General features: G+C 35.3%; 1 protein-coding gene and 1 pseudogene across 1 annotated transcript in view; both read right to left on the bottom strand.

Moving 5' to 3' along the window:
- The window catches only part of LOC128211649 (DNA polymerase lambda-like), a 78,040-nt gene that overhangs the window by 31,010 nt on the left and 27,838 nt on the right, over positions 1 to 19,192 (bottom strand). The window contains exon 5 of the mRNA XM_052916648.1: positions 7,542 to 7,670. Within this exon, the coding sequence (XP_052772608.1) occupies positions 7,542 to 7,670 (129 nt within the window). The remainder of the gene's footprint in view (positions 1 to 7,541; positions 7,671 to 19,192) is intronic.
- On the bottom strand, positions 15,020 to 18,202 carry LOC128211653 (uncharacterized; annotated as a pseudogene).

Genomic DNA, 19,192 nt, shown 5'->3' with positions numbered 1-19,192 from the left:
GAGGAAAATGTTATCTCCTGATAAAAACTTTCAATCACGTTGGGTACTGAATGGGGTACTATATATTGGTTTAAATAGGAAATGACGTCATGAACACATAGTAATCTATGACTTCATCTTACTGGTGACCATTATGATGTCACAATTAAAAAGAGTTTAGTTTTTTGTTGTTATTCCTTTCTGCTGTACTTGATATCACCTTTATATGTATTCTTCTTACAAACAGTGTGAGAATGATCGCATGATTCTTTGGTTTGAAATTTTTCCTAATACAAATTTTTGCAATGCATGCTTGTAGTCCAGAGAATAGCATCGCTTTAATGGTACATGTATCCTGTTTTTAGCTCGACTATTCGAAGAATATGGAGAGCTATACTACTCACCCAAGCGTCGGCGTCACACCTTGGTTAAGGTTTTGCATGTAAGCACCTTTAAGTCATTATCTCAGCAAATACATCATGTATTGCATTGAAACTTTAGATATGTATTCCCAACTATCTAACCTACTAAATTAATGAAGTTAGATAACACTTATTTGAATTTAATGCAAAAAATGGGCCTTTATTATTTGACTTTGGAATTTTGGTTAAGGTTTTGCATGTAAGCACACATTGATAGGTTGATATCTCAGCAACTACTTGATGTATTGCATTAAGATTTTATACAATAGTACTCAACCATCCAACCTTCCTAATTAACCAAGTAAGATAACTCTAGTTTGCATTTAATGCAAATAATGACCCTTTATTATTCGACTTAAAAATTCTGGTCAAGGTTTTGCTTTATTATTTGACATATAAATTCAAATACATCATGTATTGCATTGAAACTTTATACACAGGCTCCCAACTATTCAACCTTCTTAAATAATCAGGAAAGATAACTCTATCTTTTATATTTTATCATTTTTGCCCCTTTATTATACAACTTAGAAATACTGTTTAAGTTTCAAGTATTGGACTTAAAATTTTCCATGTAACCACATTCATGTTAATATCTCAACAAACACATAATGTATTGCATTGAAATCTAATCTAATTTTACAGTGATCCATGTTTCGCCAAAACTTTTTAATCCTTACACTGAACAGCGGCGTAATAGTCGAGCGCGCAGTCTCTGTGACAGCTCTTGTTTACTAGAGAAGTAAAACAGCTGGTAAGTTGTTTTTGTTGTCTTTACTTAAAGAATATTTTGATAAAAAGATACTAAAACTCGTCATCATATAATAGACTGTATTATACAACTCGTCAAGGAAATATGTTAGTAAGATCGACAAAGGCTAAGTTATTTACACATTTCCTGAAGTTGTTGAATATGTTTTTTAAAGCTTCATCAATGAAAACTTGACATCAGTACTAGCTGTTTTGAAAACAAACATATATTTATATATGTCGTTCTCGGATGACCCTGACTGGGACCTTTTTGACCTAATTATTTTTTAGAGCTATAGCATTTTAGACAGTTTTGAAAACAATATTTAATGTTGTCTTTTGATGACCTAGATTGTGGCCTTTTGACACACATTAAAATTTGAAGCTTCAGCCATGAAATTAAGACCATTGATTCGAACTAAAAAATCAAAATTGTGCTTTGATAACGTTGTCCTTTCGACATACTTTCCTATTTTTAAGCTACTTCAATGAAAGTTTTTTAGTACAGTTTTCAAAACAAAAAGCAATGTTCTGCTTTGATGACATAGAATATGATTTTTGACATACATTCTATTTTTGAAGAAACAGCAAATTTTTTTAGACCATGTGTATAACTTTTAAAACAAATATCAATTTTGTACTTGGATAACCTTGATAATTACCGTTTGACCATCTTTTCTATTCTAAGGTACTGCAACGAAAGTTCAGTAAGTTTTGCAAAACAATTATCAATGTTGTCCTCAGATCTTCTTTACTGTGACCTTTTGACCCTCTTTCATAAAATGTACTGCTTTAAGAATAATTATGAATGTTGTGTTTGGCTAACCATGATTGTGACATTTTCACTTACTTTTTTATTTTTGTGGCCTCTGCAATAAAATGTTGCTATGTTTGGAAAACAATTCATCATTGTTGTTAATGGGTTAATTTAAAGGGACTGTACACCAGATTGGCACCAATTTTTTTTCCTGTAACGCAACTCAGGACAATTATTTAATAGAATGTGTTAAGCTTTGAATCATAATTATAGAGAAAGGACCAAAATGTAAAAAATAGCAATCCAGTGTTGTATCCGCTGTGCTACAAAGGCTTACTCCAAACGGGTGGTATTTTTAAGCTATATACCTTCGTAGACATACCCAGTAATATTTTTAATGGAAAAATACAAAATCACTGCTTAGCTAAAATAAATTGTAAACTATGTGGTACTTCAGTTAGTAAGATTCAATGCATTGTACACATTAATACCAAGTTTATGTCAGTTTTCGACAATTGTTTTTCTTGCAGATTGATCATCTTGTGCACAGTTGCTTCAGCTAAGGCCTACGTTTTTAATTTTGAGTACAACATTGAACTTTGGACCATGTATACTGTTTTAAAAAACATCTGTTAATGTTATGCTTCAGTTATCTTGATTGTGTCCTTTTGCGTATTTGTTATGCAACTGGAATGAAATTTTGACTATGAAGTAGTTCTGCAAACAAACATTAACGATAATATTGCCAGGTGACCTTTTCATCAACTTTTCAAAGCTACAGCATTAAGATGAATAATTATGTTTGGAAAATAAATATCAAGCTTAGATATTTGGTTTGAAGCATTGTCTAATTGTCCTCACCTAAGAATGTTCAAATTATGCTTCTATATTCAAGATTAGGTTCCAATGATTTTCTGTGTTTATAAGAGAAAGGACTTAGTTCTATACTTGCAGCAGACCGAACAATGCCATCGTCCATCAGCACTTTCAGTGCTTTGATTATCAGAAGCAAACATCTGACTATTTGGGAATTGAAATGAAAAATATTGATAATTCATTCCGTTCTCTCTATTAGTCTGAAAGTCATCATTTATGATCAAAGGCAGCAGATTTTGTTTCCAATTTTAGAGGAAGGTAAGCCCATTAAATTGTCTCTGAAACATATTTTTCTGTGAAGTATTCTATTTTGCAAGTGAGTGCTTTTATTATGCAATATGGCTGTGTCTCATAAAAATATAGATGAAGTGCTGGAAAAAGGGGTAGACAAGGTGAATTGGCACGTGTGTCATGCCCGTAATGCTACATGGCGATGATGAAAATCCCCTGGTATGTGACCCAAATCCCCTTAAATTCTGGACATAATCCCCTAGGGAGCCTTTCAAAATTATGGCAATTTGTTTTTTTCGTACTTGCGTCTTAAAATACTTTGAAATTTTGCCGAATTAGATCTGCTAAAAAATCCCCCTGAATACTACCAAAATCCCCCTGAATTTTCAGACTTTTGAACAAATCCCCCTGAATGGTCTCCAGATTATATGGCATGTATGATGCATGCCCCATTTCAATCGTTTCTAAAGGTTTTTCGTTGCTTTGATTAGATATCATACGATAGGAAAATACAATACGTCATATATATCATTTCCTTTTATTAACATACACGTTTTATTTAGGGAAAATCATTTTTTTTACTAACAACTTCAGCAATAATTGCATTCAAAATGCACAGCTTATCACTTAAGTCGACATATTCCCATGTATTTGAAGTTACAGTAAATGCTCTTTTTAATCGCGTCTAAAGGTTTTTCGGTGCATTGATTAGAAAGCATATGTTATGCAAGTTTTATGAACTTAAACGTTTTAATTTTTTAAGGAAAATCATTCTATTTTTACGAGCAACTTTAGCAATAATACCTTTTAAAATGCAGAGCTTATCAGATGGTCGTTTTCCTGCGGTGAGGACAAACATATGTGGTCAGTTAATGTAGTTGAAACTATTTTTAGATTATCAAACTTGTCTGTTTTATGAATGAGAATATGATTGTGCTTAAAGTTTATTGATAAATTCAATGTTATTAATGTTTTATGCAAGTACCTGTGTAGAAATAGTACTAGTGCTGTCATGAATGCTTTTTACTCTTTGGATGTTAAACAGGTTTAATCCGAACTACTTTGCTTCACTAAACGTATGCATGACTCACTGTCGTATCAGGGCATGTGTGCTTAAATTGAAAGCCTAATGTCTAAAACTATGCCAAGAATACACCAGAACGAAGCTTTTATGCAAAAAAACCCCATCTCATTAGAAATATAAACGCCTAAAATCATAGAATGAATAGTATCTTGTTATTGTGTAGCAGGTAAATTGCAATGTATAGTATTTGAAGCATAGGCAATGCCAAACCTGAGATACAACTATTTTAACACTTAGACAATCATTTCTGTTTCTCTTATATCATAAAAGACAAATAAAAAAGCACCATTACAAATAAGCGTGCTTCAGGGTCACGTCAGGTTATAATAACAAATCCTGCAGGCGATGGGACACTTGCGGTCGGTAATCATTTCTGAAACATCATGGGCTAAACTCAGAGTGAATATCAATATGTTATCTTCCTACCAGAGCCTCCATTATCTTGACCCTCATTAATCTGATAAATATAACGGTCTAAAAATAGTTATATTCTGCTAATAATAAAACGCCGGGATACATTATTACAGCCCGGAAATAACCGAACAAGCGGAAATAGCCGAACAAACAAAAACTCATACTAGGACTGCAACACAACCAATCTATTTTTATGGTGTCGACGTCATTCTGCTAAACATAGAGCGCATTGAGACAAAAAATGGGTTAAAACGACATGAATAGAAGTAGTTCTTTGGAGTTTGTGGTCTTAAGACTACCTGCGTGCATGCACAGATAGTCTAAAAATCAATAAACTGCCTTAAGCTCAAAAAATCAAATAACAGAACACATTCAGCAACTTCCACTAATATCATTGCTTCTTCCATCTAGGTCAACATCACCTTGCTTCATATGTTCAAATTTGTCTTTATATATATTAAGGCTTATTCACTATCCACACAGAAGATAAGATTGTAGCTTAGAATAATGTACATGAAGTTTACAATAATCAACATGAAGTTCAATGGAAAAGTCTGATTATTAAATTTATCATTAAGTAAAAATGAAATTTCTTTTAAAGAATAGTGTATAAAAATTATTTGAATCTATGAACCTAAAAAAAGAACAATAATTACCTTAGAAGTGACTATGTCGAAGACTTAATAAAATTTAAAATCTATTCCATTGTTACTATAAATAGAAAGTAGTGGAATCTCCAACAAAAAGGGAGACCATATAGCAAGACTTGCTGCCCTTGCTTCAAGAGTAAACTTTACATAACTATCAGATTTAAACATTTTGGCCATTTTGTTGTTGTTGTTGTTGATCAATCGTGACCCCTTGTTGTATTTTTGTAGAGGGTCACCCATTAGGAAGCTTTCTGTAAAGTTAAATTGAATTTGGCCAAGTAGTTTCAGAGGAGAGTTTTTTAAGCAATTGTTGATGGACGGACTGACTGACTGACTGACAGACAGTCTGACGGACGGACGGACGCCAGACAAAGACCAATCACAATAGCTCACCTTGAGCACTTCGTGCTCTGGTGAGCTAAAAATACTGCACCCCGAGTCATGGCTCCTGTGAACTGTATTTGTCCTAAACGAGATATATCCATATATGAAGTTTAAAGTCAATACCTCAAAGACTTTTAAAATTATGCCCTGAACAAAAAAAAAGTATAAAAATAAAAAAGGGCAATAACTCAAAATATACTGCACGAAGAGTTATGGTTCCTGTGCACTGCACTTTCCCTCAATGAGATCTATCTGCATATGAAGTTTGAAAACAATAGCTCAAAGACTTCTCATGTCATGCTCAGAACAAAAAATAGGTATGAAAATTAACAAAGGGCAATAACTAAAAGATGCTGCATCCAGAGTTATGTTTCCGGTGCACCGCACTTCTCCTCAAAGTGATCTATCTCACCCAAATACGCACACATGCACACACATACATTATAATATCCACTTAGCCATTCAACGAGGTAAAAAAAAACATTAGTTAGTTATTGTATTGAAGTGTAAGAGCAAATATTATGATTTCTATTTGAATACAAAAAGTGCACAAATGGGTACTATACTTGACGTAAAAATGCAAATACTTAATATATTAGGGACAATTCTTGCCACCTGGTGTTGGATCTTATTCCAAATCCTGTTTTTTGATTGCAGTGTAGTTGTCAAAAATAATATCGCCTATTCATGTAGCAGATGTATAATAATAATTTTACTACATGCTCTCCATAACTTATTATTAAACATGATTTTGTTTTTTTTAATCCATCAATGGCCGTTACTCGCCAATTAATGCCAGAGTTATAGCCCTTTCTACATAAATGCGCACTGACACCGGTAACAAGTGTATTAAGTTTTATGTGTGAATATCTTGAACGTTTTTATGTCGCTGTCAAATTGTTTGAACGATGACGATACCAAAATTCTTTTATTTTAAACTTTTTAATTTAACAATGATTGTGAAACTTGTTATTACAGCATTATATTAATTACTCTCGTTGGCATGATGTTATGTGAGAGTGTTGGGTTGTGGTGTGGAGAAAATCAGAGTACCCCAAGGAAACCCTCTTGTCCGGCTTGGTGACCACAAACCAAACTCGACACCAATATCATTATCTTCCATGGCCATTAGAGAGTAAGATGTAGGTTCATCCCAACCCGAGCGTAGGATGTTATGCTGAAACGAGGTTTACCCCTAGGATGAACCTATCTTACATCAGCGGCTATGGTAGATGCTTTTGCTCCAACCTCAGATGAACAAAATTAAATAAAAATGTATTTTTTGCTGCAACTCTTTTGTGCGTAGTGAAAATAAATGCGTATGGATATGTGATAATTCGTGGTAATCATGGATGTGCGCAAAGTGATTCAGATTATGTTAATAGTCAAATCGGTCTTTAAAGCTGCCCTCTCACAGATATACCATTTTTACAACTTCAACATACTTTACTTACTTTATTTTTTGTCTTGGAAAGAGCAATTTTTTAGCGTAAATAACTGCAAACCAATTATATAAGATTGCTGACAAAAAAAATCATATATCCATTCTCAAATTAATGTTTTATGGCTTGAACCATTACTAACAGTTTAAGCAATATGCATAAAACATCAAGTTTTAAACTTAAATATAAAACTCTGCGATCTGAAAGGTGCGTGAAAACTTTTTTATGGAGACATTTGAAGCGAGAAATAATTAGCATTCTAAATATTGCCACAAGACAAGGTTTCAATGATGCTACAGATGACAGTCATCAACAAGGGAGTTAATTACAATGTGATGACCATTAAAAAGGAGTTCCACACGGGTACTTGTTTTATCTTTGCCCGTGGGCAAGGTAAGAATTTCTAGCATGGTTAAATTTTTGGATCTACTTATCTGAGGTGGGAGAAGACTATATTTCGATTTTTTTCTTTAGGCAAACTTGATTGTATTCGTTGTTCATGTTTTATGTTTTTCATATGGGCTATACATCAAGGACACAAATTTAACTTACAACTTGTTCGATCTCTGCCGCCTCTGCTCTTGGCATTCTATCAAGGAAGTCATTATAGCAATGCAGCCCAACCTGCTGTTGATGAGTAAGATTCCCTTGTTCCCTCACATCATCAAGTGTCCGTAGGCCCTGGTAGACGCAGAGTAAAAACAAATAATATTAAAATGATTTTCTGTATATTGCTGTATAATATCATGGAAAGCCGCAAAATATTGCAGATCACAGGGACTGAGGCATCAGCGTTGCTGGCTGGTAAGGTTGCTTCCATCACTGTCATTATATACTTTATATATACACTTGACGAAACTTCAAAGTGTGACACTATTAAATCTTCATTATTTTGTTTGTTTGTTAATTTATTCAACTAAATTTGAAACACAGAATAATTATATCTATACGGATGAAAAAACGATATTTATTAGTTAATTAATTAGAAAACTAATCGCACCAGTACATTAAATAGCCAAACCCATTAAAAGCACAAAGAAATCTCTCTGTAGCACAAAATAAAATCGCACGTGGCTAATTATACAATAAACTCGTGTGCTCATATGAAAAACACAAAATTTCATGGAATTATTTTGGCAGGTGCCTCCTATAGGGTGGTATGTTTATATTCATTACATTTACAAGTTAATGATTTGCTTTGAAATATTAAATGAATATTAAACAATAAAGTTATAACTGTCTTACTACCTAGCATAGTTTTTTTATGCATAATATATATAAGTGATATATTATGCCCTTCCAATGTATAACTTTATACTTCACAAAGGCTGCATAGCGGGTTTTAAAATATTCTACAATATTTTAAATTATTATTTATTATTATCCAAAAAAAAATGAGATAAAGTATATGAAATAATTTAAATAGCATTGTCAAGTTTGTACAAATTTCATTAAAAGACATAATGCTGGGAATGCAAAAGTAGTCCTATTTGAATAATCAATATTAGATTATATTCTTCACATTCATTATTTCAGGTCGCTAGAAGAATGGGCGTTCATAGAAACACATTTGCTAAACATATGAAAAAGTAACGGAAGGGTTGAATCATGTATTATTATTTTAAAAAGTAAAACTCTGAAATTTTTTCATGGTACACAATATTGTGCAATAAAATGTATTCAAATATATGAGTATGTCATTAATGTACCTCACCTGAAATATTCATTGAATTATGTTCACATGATCCTAAAATATTTCAAAATTAAACTTGTCACACTTATAGTTTCGTCAAGTGTTTTACCTTTGCCCTCAGCATCCAATCAAGGAAGCCAATCAAGCAGGCCAGCCCAACTCCTCAAGGGAGATGGTATATATGTAAGGTCTGAATTATCTGAAGGATACATAAACCACCCATTTCCGTCACCGTGTCTGAGTACTACAGCTATCAAACATGCACGGATGGACAATTGGAGATAAACCCAAAGCAAAACCACTCTTATTCTAAACATACGCACTTCCCTTTCTATTGTGTTAGTTGTGTGTGTGTGTGTGTGCGTGCGTGCGTGCGTGCGTGCGTGCGTGCGTGCGTGCATGCGTGTGTGTGTGTATGTGTGTGTGTATGTGTGTGGTGGGGGTCAATCGATATTGAATGGGATCTGGCAAACCTTTGTAAGAGCTCAAACAAACAAATTATGGTTCATAACGGTCAAAACATAGGTGACTAGGTCAAATAGTTTTTATTAACTTATTTTCAATCAGTGTATTTCTTTGAATAAGGAAACAGATAAGTCATAAGTCATATGTTTTGACATTCTGTTCATGACACCCGAGACGTAAGCTTCGGTGATCCTGTAAATAAATAAAATAAAATTATATTAATCACAAGTATACTTCGTCAGTGAAATAACCGTTGAATGAATGTCACTTTGACAGAAATGATGCAGTACGGGTATCAGTGTGACTTCTCCATTTACCACACATATCCATTTGATACAGTTCCTAAATGCAATATAATTTGCGGAATACGGACATTAGGTTTTTGAACTCGAACTACTGGTAAAGATTGTTAAGGATAAAACTTATGCTTACATGTTTGACAACTAACACCAGCTTCTGTAGCATAGCCACACCCATCCAAACCCGGTGATTTCAATGTCAATAATGTTTCCGTTTCAATTTCGTTGTAACTTAAGTAACATCACTGTTTCAGAAGCAAAGTCGGCATGACGCCCTTGCTAACCCCATTTAAAAACTGCTTTAAGGCGATGAAAAAATTCTGACTGTGCGTATAAAACTTATGCGCCACTTGGAAAGGGGTGTTAGATAAGGTATCCATATATGATCAGATCTTTGTTGTGGATAAGCAAAGCTGTTCTATATATGGCTTGAAACACATATGCTATTTTAGAAGAGGGAGATTATCTGCATTTTTTTAATTGTCTTTGAATAAAATAACTCAATATAACATGGAAACAAAGTGTTTTTAGATTTGCTGGCAGCTAAATTAATTTTTGTTTAAAAGTACCAACAGCAGACAACATGTGTTGTCATGTGTTAGTTTATATTCACATATACAAACACACTACTGATAAAAACGATCAGATCTGGCTTTAAGAATCAAGAAACAATTGTTGACACTGATTTTTAATATATTAAGGACAGTGAAAAGGTACATGAATTTCATTTTCTATGGCAATTTTACATATAGGTTATAAATGTCGATTTTCAGAGATATCAATTTCATATTTTCCCGTTTCAAGCCTTAGTGGAGCAACTCCGCATCTTAATTAAGCCATTGCTGACTTGTGCTTTCTACCTATACTGGAACATTTAACATAGCTCAATATTCAACCTTAGATAGCCTAAATTTTCTAGGTTTTGTTTCTTCCTTGAGCAAATAGGCCTATTTCATTTTTTATACTGACTCTCCATTCATCAATAGTTTTGGAAAAAGTACAGTTTTGTCACAAAAATGTTTTGAAGACAAAGTTTCTATCCAACAGTTGAAGTGGATTTTATATGACAGATGGTTCTTATGTATATTATTATATATTTTTTAATTAACTATATTCGAAACCATTCAATTAAGACTATGTCATTGCTGTGACACAGATTTCCACTGTTCATTTGTGGGGCCGCCAACATAATTCACCATAGAGAGCATTGTTATGTATTTTTGTATGCAGCGTGTCTTTGCAATGAATTCAAACTGTTTTATTTGAAAACACAACAATGTAAATGCGTATGTTAGAATACTTTCTGCACGTAATTTTCATTCTCTTTCATTTATATATTTAAACGATACTTAATTTAATGTTTGTGTGCATATTGTGGTAAGTCCTGCCTGTAACCAAAACGCTCTAAGACATTTAAAGCATACTTAATTTGCACTTTAATATTTAAAACATAATGATAAATTCCCTTAGACTTCCTTTATTTTCGTTTCGTATAGGTAGTCTATTGTAGTGATTTACGGATATTGATTAATTAATATATTATAGATTTATCAATCTATCATGTATATAAACCTACATATTTCAAGTATTTCTTTATAGAAGAGTAGACCATCAATTTTACATTCATATTCAAATATGAAATTGTTTATTCTTCTATAAAGAAATACTTGAAATATGTAAATATGAAATCATCATGGATGCTTGGGATGTATATATTTACACAATTTTGTCATAAGTTAAATATATACTTGTTTGCATGAAATAATTTTATTTGCGATGTATAATGTAATAATTTCCTTATTTAACAGTGTACAAATGTATATTGATCGTTTTATTCCTATGATATCACCTGTACACACTTAAAATGTACGCATTTGTCCACATGGGCCATGGCCCTCTGGATACAACATGAAATTTGAAACTTCTGTTTATAACAAGTGTTTCCAATTGTATGTATTCATTCTGTGCGTTCTCAATAGCCGGTGTGTGTCTTGTGTCTTCAGTTGGAGCGACGTCCTCAGTGGAATGTTCCCACCAGTGGGAACTTTGTCCTCAGTACACTGTGTTTTGTCAAATCCGTAGATATTGAAATATTTTTATTTCAAAGTGATTTATATGAAGAAGAAAAAATATACAAGGCTATGGTGCATTAATAATGCCAAAATATATGCAGGGAAAAAAGTTCTCATTTGGTTGTGAAAAGTCAAGTGTTCTCAATTGACGGTCCATACACGTATGCGTGTGTGTGTGTGTGTGTGCGTGGAGGGGGGGGGGGTTGTTACGGACTACTTCACAAAAAAATCAATATCAATATAAACATGAGAGGGCAATAACTCTTTCAAAAATGGCCGTATCGCGAAAGCCCGACAATATGCGCTGCATCACTATATAGTTATCAATCTGTGAAAGTTTGGTAGAAATCGCATGAAAAACGTAAGAGGAGTTGCGAAGAAACCAATTTTAAATGTAAAATAAGCAAAGGGCAATAACTCTTTCAAAAATGGTCAAATCAGGAAAGCCCGACAGTATGCGCTGCTTCACTTAATGATCATCAATCTGTGAAAGTTTGGTAGAAATCGCATCAAAACCGTAAGAGGAGTTGCGAAGAAACCAATTTTAAATGTAAAATAAACAAAGGGCTATAACTCTTTCAAAAATGGTCGAATCCTAAAAGCCCGACAATATGCGCTGCTTCACTTCATGATCATCAATCTGTGAAAGTTGGGTAGAAATCGCATGAGAAATGTAAGAGGAGATGCAAAGAAATGAATGTGGGACGGACGGACTGACAGACGCACACACGCACGCACACACACACGCACACACACACGGAATCTCGCCTACCATTACTATATCCCCGTTAGAACGCAGTGTTGTTATGTCCGTACAGTGTATACATAATGCATAGAAAAAATTACACAAACACATTCATATCGAAACATTTTGGTGTTACGCCTTCATCAGTAGATAAATCACCAATGAAACAAAGGAAATAACATCATCGTCACACATTGTTTAATGACGGCATGTCGTTCATCACCAAAACCAATGACACCTTTAGAAACAGACGATATAGACACATACATATGAATATAAAAGGATAATGGATCACAAGTGATACAATAGCCTTTTAGAATTGTGCAATGCAATTGTACATGAACTAGGAGTGATACAAAATATGTGGACTTGTTTATACTTTCTAAACTATCCATGTAATTAATTGTTCATTTACACTAACAAGAATGAGTGTACTTAGTTTCAGTAAGAAATGGTGCATTTTATGGAGTTTACAGTGATTTAAACATTTAGTAACTACAGGGTATACAAGGTACATGCAGAGTACTTAGATTGACCTGGAATTCTGCACTTGACCTGGAGTTCTTCATTTGACGCCTAAACCATTAAACCACCCCATACGTACCTGTTGGTACCAGGTCTGGTTTGTACAGTACACTCAACGAGTTTTACCCACTTTCCTCGCCCACTCCGAGGGATGAAATCGTTTATCGCGGGTTTCCTCCGAGGGTAAACATTTTCCCCTCGCTTTAAACCCTCCGAGTTCCTCCGCGTTGCTCGATTACCTCCGAGTGAAATTGTAAACGGTACCGTCGAAAGATTTTCCGATATTATAGATTTTATGGCCTCGCGGAGGAACTCCGAGTTTGGATAAAATGCTACTGTTGAGGCATGAACCAATATTTCCTCATAATAATACATGTACATGTACAGTAATAATAATATACAATAATATAGTACATGTCCATTACAGTGTATGTTTTTATCAATAATTATTGGTCGCTATGTTTGATGTACTAAACTTAAACTTATTGTATGTAAACTCCAATTAAATACTGTTATGAATTGTTAATAATAAAAATTAAATCATTGATGTGTTTGTTTTTGATATAATTGGTATATAATAGGAAGAGCAAACTGACGGTGGTATACAATGTAGGTGTTGTAGGTGATGAGAACTTAACTTATGAGGTGTTGAAAACAACCTCATGGGTAAAAAGTCGATCATAATTCCTATAGTACTGCTGCTGATCAATCGTTGTTTTGCCGAATTATTAAATTATTTAATACATTATCTATACCTTTTCCACTATGAAACTATCTCATGTTCAAAAATTGGAAATAGTGCGTTTGCACAATGAAGGACTTACAACAACTAGAATTGTGAAGGATTTCAAGAGACGTGGTAGTGACATGCCACGTGATTGTGTAAGGTATTGGGTTAGGAAGTACGTCCAAGGAGAATTTGGCCATGATGATGGAGCGCGTACCGGAACGACCTTCACGTCGGTGACCGAAGTGGCTGCTGATCGACTAGAAAAGAACCTTGTCATCGATGGGCTGCAGTCTTGCAGGGCCGTGCACAACGACCTTGTCCGGGAGGGCTCCACACATAGCTTGACGACGACAAGGAATCTCATAAAGTCCCTGGGGTTCACCACATCGTCACCCAGGTACGGCCAGATGGTCCGAGACGTCAACAAAGATAAACGCGTTCAGTTCTGCAATCGTCTAATCCAAGCAGATGATGACTTGTCAAACGTCATCTTCACAGACGAATCCAGCATATCACTTGAACAGAGCAAGCCGGCCTCGTATCACCGACAGGGAACGATTAACCCCGTAATCCCGAAGGCGAAGCATCACGCGAAGCTCCATGTATGGGGTGGAATTAGTCGGCGTGGAGCTACAGAACTCGCCATCTTCCAGGGTATCATGGAAAAGACGTTTTTTACAAACGAGATTCTGGCGAATGGGGCCTACCGTTCATACAGAGAGCATACCCTGAAGGTCACCGTTTCCAACAGGACAACGACCCCAAACACAGATCAAAGCTTGCAAGAGACTTCATGAGGGACAACGGCATCCATTGGATGGACGACTGGCCCTCCGGTAAGAAACCATGTTTTTAATTTATTTTTTACATGAATAAATCATGTTCATAACTGGTGCAACCTGCTCGCTCGAGGGTCTGACGCAATTAAATTTCAACGAATTTAACATCTTTTACACTGCATTTCAGAATCGCCCGACCTGAACCCGATCGAAATGGTGTGGGCTAATCTAAAGACCCACGTGTATCGGCGGGCGTGTTCGACCGTGGACGAGCTAGTGGCGGCCATTACAGAATATTGGAGGAACCAGGTGACCGTGGAAATGTGTAATAAGTACATTGACCACGTTTTCAAGGTTGCACCAGTCTGCGTCGTTATGAAGGGCTACGCTACGGGAGACGTCCCGAAGAAGATATTTCCTGAACGTTCCACTGGACGTTCATTTGCATACTTTGACAAGAAACTCAAAACCCCAGAGATGGTGGAAAAGTGTCACGTTTTAGGCCTTATTGAATGAATATTAACAAGTTTTATTTCTAGGTGTATAAAAGTGCCCTTTTTGTACTTATTCCACGATTGTTTGTATATATGCAATTATGATTATTTTATTGGCTAAAGGCGCACAAATTTTGTTGATTCAACATTTCGGTTTGCTCCTTTGTTTTAAATGATCAAAACAAATGATTTATATACAATGTTTTTATTGCACGCATGTAATTTATAGTCTACTTTTACCTTTATTACAATTATTATCATGTATATTTCCTATGATAAATGTATTTCAATAAATTATTGATGTCTTGTTATTAATCTTTATGTTCTGTCTGTTACTCTGCGCTCCTTAAGCATTGAATCAATAGCAATATGAGTTAATAAATTCATAGGACAATTTCAACCAATCCATATCAGTTCTTACAGGCACAATAGCCTACATATATATTCTACATATTTATCTTTTATGCACTCATTATTGAATTGAACGCATAGTTCATTCATGTCAACATCATAAACAAACAAACACTACAATTGCATGTAAGTCATTAAATCCGCAAATGTGGAGGGTGATGAGTTAACACTAAAGTCCTCTGTCACTGGAGCTGGCCGCTTCTCGCATCGCCGGAGAAGCTTGTTGATGCGAGTGACCACCATGTCCTGCCAAGATGAAGACGACTTCACCTCAGGGTGGAAGTGGCATACATAGTTGTATATAACGTCCTTCCTCGCTAGGTCCAGCTCTCTCTTCTTTTTCGGCCGCCACGTTCCAATTGTACATATAACGCAGGTTGGTAGGGCCAAAAAGTTCGGGGAACACTTTACGCGTCAACAGGCAGGCAAAGTGTCCAACATTATTGGCCTCCGCATGCACTCGCAATAAGTCACTTTCCGTCATGTGGCCGAATTTCGCAATAAGATCCTCCAAGTTGCTGCTGGCATGATCCGGCGAAGGATTGGTTGGTGGTGTTGCCACGTGCTGTGCAGCAGTAGAAATGTCGACAACAGCCCTCAACGCATCGACCTTCTTGTTGAGTGCCTCTATCTGCCTCTGCACCTGCCGATTGTAGTTAGCCAGCTGGTTGGATATCTGGCGGTTGTGGTTTTCAAAGGCCGCCAACATGGTGTGCAGCATGCCATCATCTTGGCTCGGCGGAGCCATCCGGAAAGACGGTCGTCTGGCGGGCGTCTCAGACACTGGGGTCGTAGAAACCTCGGGTGTTGAAACGTCGGCACTTGTCGCGGGCGCCACGGATGTCGGCACTTCGGATGTCGGCACTTCGACCCTTGTCCTGGCAGCTGGCGCAACCGTGGTGGTAGTTGGACCGACATCGCTTAGCACAACAGGTGCATGTGTAATGGCAGCTGGCACTTCTGCTTCTGATGTCTGTGTTGTTGCCAACATAGGTAGGGATACCGGGATTGAGGATGAAAAGGCTGTGGAAACGGTAGCAATATCCGCTTCAACAGAAGCTAGCATCCGGGCAACCTCTTTCCCCCGCGCATTCTTCTGCACCTGTTTAGTAAAAAACATTTTATGTTGTATAATGTTCAAAAAATGACAATCGTTAGCATGGTAATGCTTATCGCCACTAATGTTAAACATATATATATAGATACATACTATCTATAACTATCATTGACCACATGTTTCCACAAGAGTGAACATGTAAATACCAAGGTTTCTGTTTTCAAGCGACAATTCATCTTAAATGCAAAATGCCTTCATGTATATTCATCCACTGGATAAAGCTTTTCGTTATTTTTGAGATTATGTGTTTGTTTCACTGATCTTGCTTGCGATAATAATGCTTACCTTTTGCCTTTTAGCTTTCGGCTTGCTTGGATTCTGCTCTTCGCGTAGCCTTGCCCTCATCTCGACCTCAGTTCCTGACGCCAGAACCAATGCATCATCACATTGGCGTTGAGACCCCCATTGTGTTGAATACACAGACCCAGCGCTTACCTAACAAACAAACAACATATTCACGTGAACTAACAATCACCACAATCCAAAATGATTTTTTTTTTTAAATCCCGTTCTGCGAGAAACCAGTTTAATTTCAGAAGCACCAATAAAGTATGCCAAGATATCATACTAGGTACAGGTAAACACATCAAACTACCAAAAGCAGCACACGTTTTCCATTATGTTTTTCTGAACAAATTTAGAATAAAAAGTATGAAGACGTTCAATGTTCTCATTCCCCATTAATTAAATAAATGAAAGTGTTCCTTGTCGAAATGGCCGGATGTTAAAAATGTCTTCTAATCATCATCATCGTCATCATCATCATCATCATCATCAGCTTATTGCTATTATTAGTTATTGAATGACTTTAATTCATTAAATGAAAGTGTTCCTTGTCGAAATGGCCAGATGTTAAAAATGTCTTCTAATCATCATCATCATCATCATCATCATCATCATCAGCTTATTGCTATTATAAGTTATTGAATGACTTTAATTCATTAAATGAAAGTGTTCCTTGTCGAAATGGCCAGCTGTTAAAAATGTCTTCTAATAATCATCATCATCATCATCATCATCATCATCATCATCATCATCAGCTTATTGCTATTATTAGTTATTGAATGACTTTAATTCATTAAATGAAAGTGTTCCGTGACGAAATGGCCGGATGTTAAAAATGTCTCCTAATCATCATCATCGTCATCATCGTCATCATCATCATCATCATCATCATCATCTTATTGCTATTATTAGTTATTGAATGACTTTAATTCATTAAATGAAAGTGTTCCTTGTCGAAATGGCCAGATGTTAAAAATGTCTTCTAATCATCATCATCATCATCATCATCATCATCATCATCATCATCAGCTTATTGCTATTATTAGTTATTGAATGACTTTAATTCATTAAATGAAAGTGTTCCTTGTCGAAATGGCCAGATGTTAAAAATGTCTTCTAATCATCATCATCATCATCATCATCATCATCATCAGCTTATTGCTATTTTTATTAGTTATTGAATGACTTTAATTTAATAAATGAAAGTGTTCCTTGTGGAAATGGTCGTCTTCTAATCATCATCATCATCATCTGCTTATTGCTACATTGTATTATTATCAATGAATGACTTTAATTTAGGGATGCAAACGAATATTCGAATATTCGAATATTCGATCAAACGTTTGGTATTCGAATGGCAAAATCGGTATTCGAATATTCGAAAAAAAATGTTGAATAAATAAAATAAAAAACCTTTGACCTACAAGGCTGCAATTGTGTATTTAGTTCTTTTGTCATGTTTTTACAATGATTGGCCCCTAATACCAGAGGTGTGAATGTGATGACAATACACTAAACACGCGTCATATGTCATTTAGGGACATATCGCCGGGTACTATAAAAAGTCCCCGTAATTTTACAACTTGCTATTGGACAAGTGACACCAATGCCTTTGCCAATTAAGGATTTAAGGAAACGGCCTTCACACTAATGTGCTGTCTTGGTTGCAGATTAAGCTATGCAACATTGCTCAAATTGCCGTGATACTATGTATGGCATTTGCTACAATAATGCAGATGTATGTGCTGTTAAATGTTTTCCATGTTTCGATGCACTGTTCTTGCTTTGAAATGTTACTGTATAGTATAGCGTTTTAGGATATATTGCCTCTATTGATGTAGAAGAGTCAAATTCATAAATGTTTCGTTTTATCATTTTACTAGTTCCCGAGTTGGTTTGGTATATAAGGTAGAGGTCTATCCCAGAACGAGACTGCTCGTCCTACGGAAAGACCCTCCATTGGCTCATTACGCCATATGATTAGGAATCCATCTAATTTCACATTGTTTCACAATATGAAGGCAGCGGAATTATTCGATTTTGATTTTTGATTGTTCATAATGAATTACCGTTTTCTATATAAAAATGGGGAATTTCAGAGGCTCATATGGGGAAATCAGGGTCCGCCGCGCGTAGTTGCTACGACAAAGAAGGATCAAAATGAATTGGCTATTACTTAAGCGAATGATAATAATAGTTTAATACAACTTCGAAAAGATGTATTTTGGTTATCGAATATTCGAATATTCGATCGAAAGAATTACCGAATATTCGAATATCAATTTTGCCATTCGTTTGCATCCCTACTTTAATTTAATAAATGAATTGGTTCATGTCAGAATGGCCGAATGTAAGCAATGTCTTCTAATCATCATCATCATCATCATCATCATCATCACCATTTGTAAAATTACAATTATTTAATAACTTCTAATTGAACAACTTGTTGAATTTATAGTTTTTTAAATTAACAAAAAAATCTTCACAAAAAAGTGAAATAAAAAGTTGTTCGTAAAAACCATGACATTGACGCTACTTAGAGGGCAGAATGCTTACCATTAAATTGCAATGGTTAAACCAGTATACAA

Source organism: Mya arenaria, chromosome 12 (genome assembly GCF_026914265.1).
Source record: "Mya arenaria isolate MELC-2E11 chromosome 12, ASM2691426v1".
NCBI lineage: Eukaryota > Metazoa > Mollusca > Bivalvia > Myida > Myidae > Mya > Mya arenaria.
The sequence above is the reverse complement of the archived record's forward strand: the minus strand, read 5'-3'. Positions and strand labels throughout refer to the sequence as shown.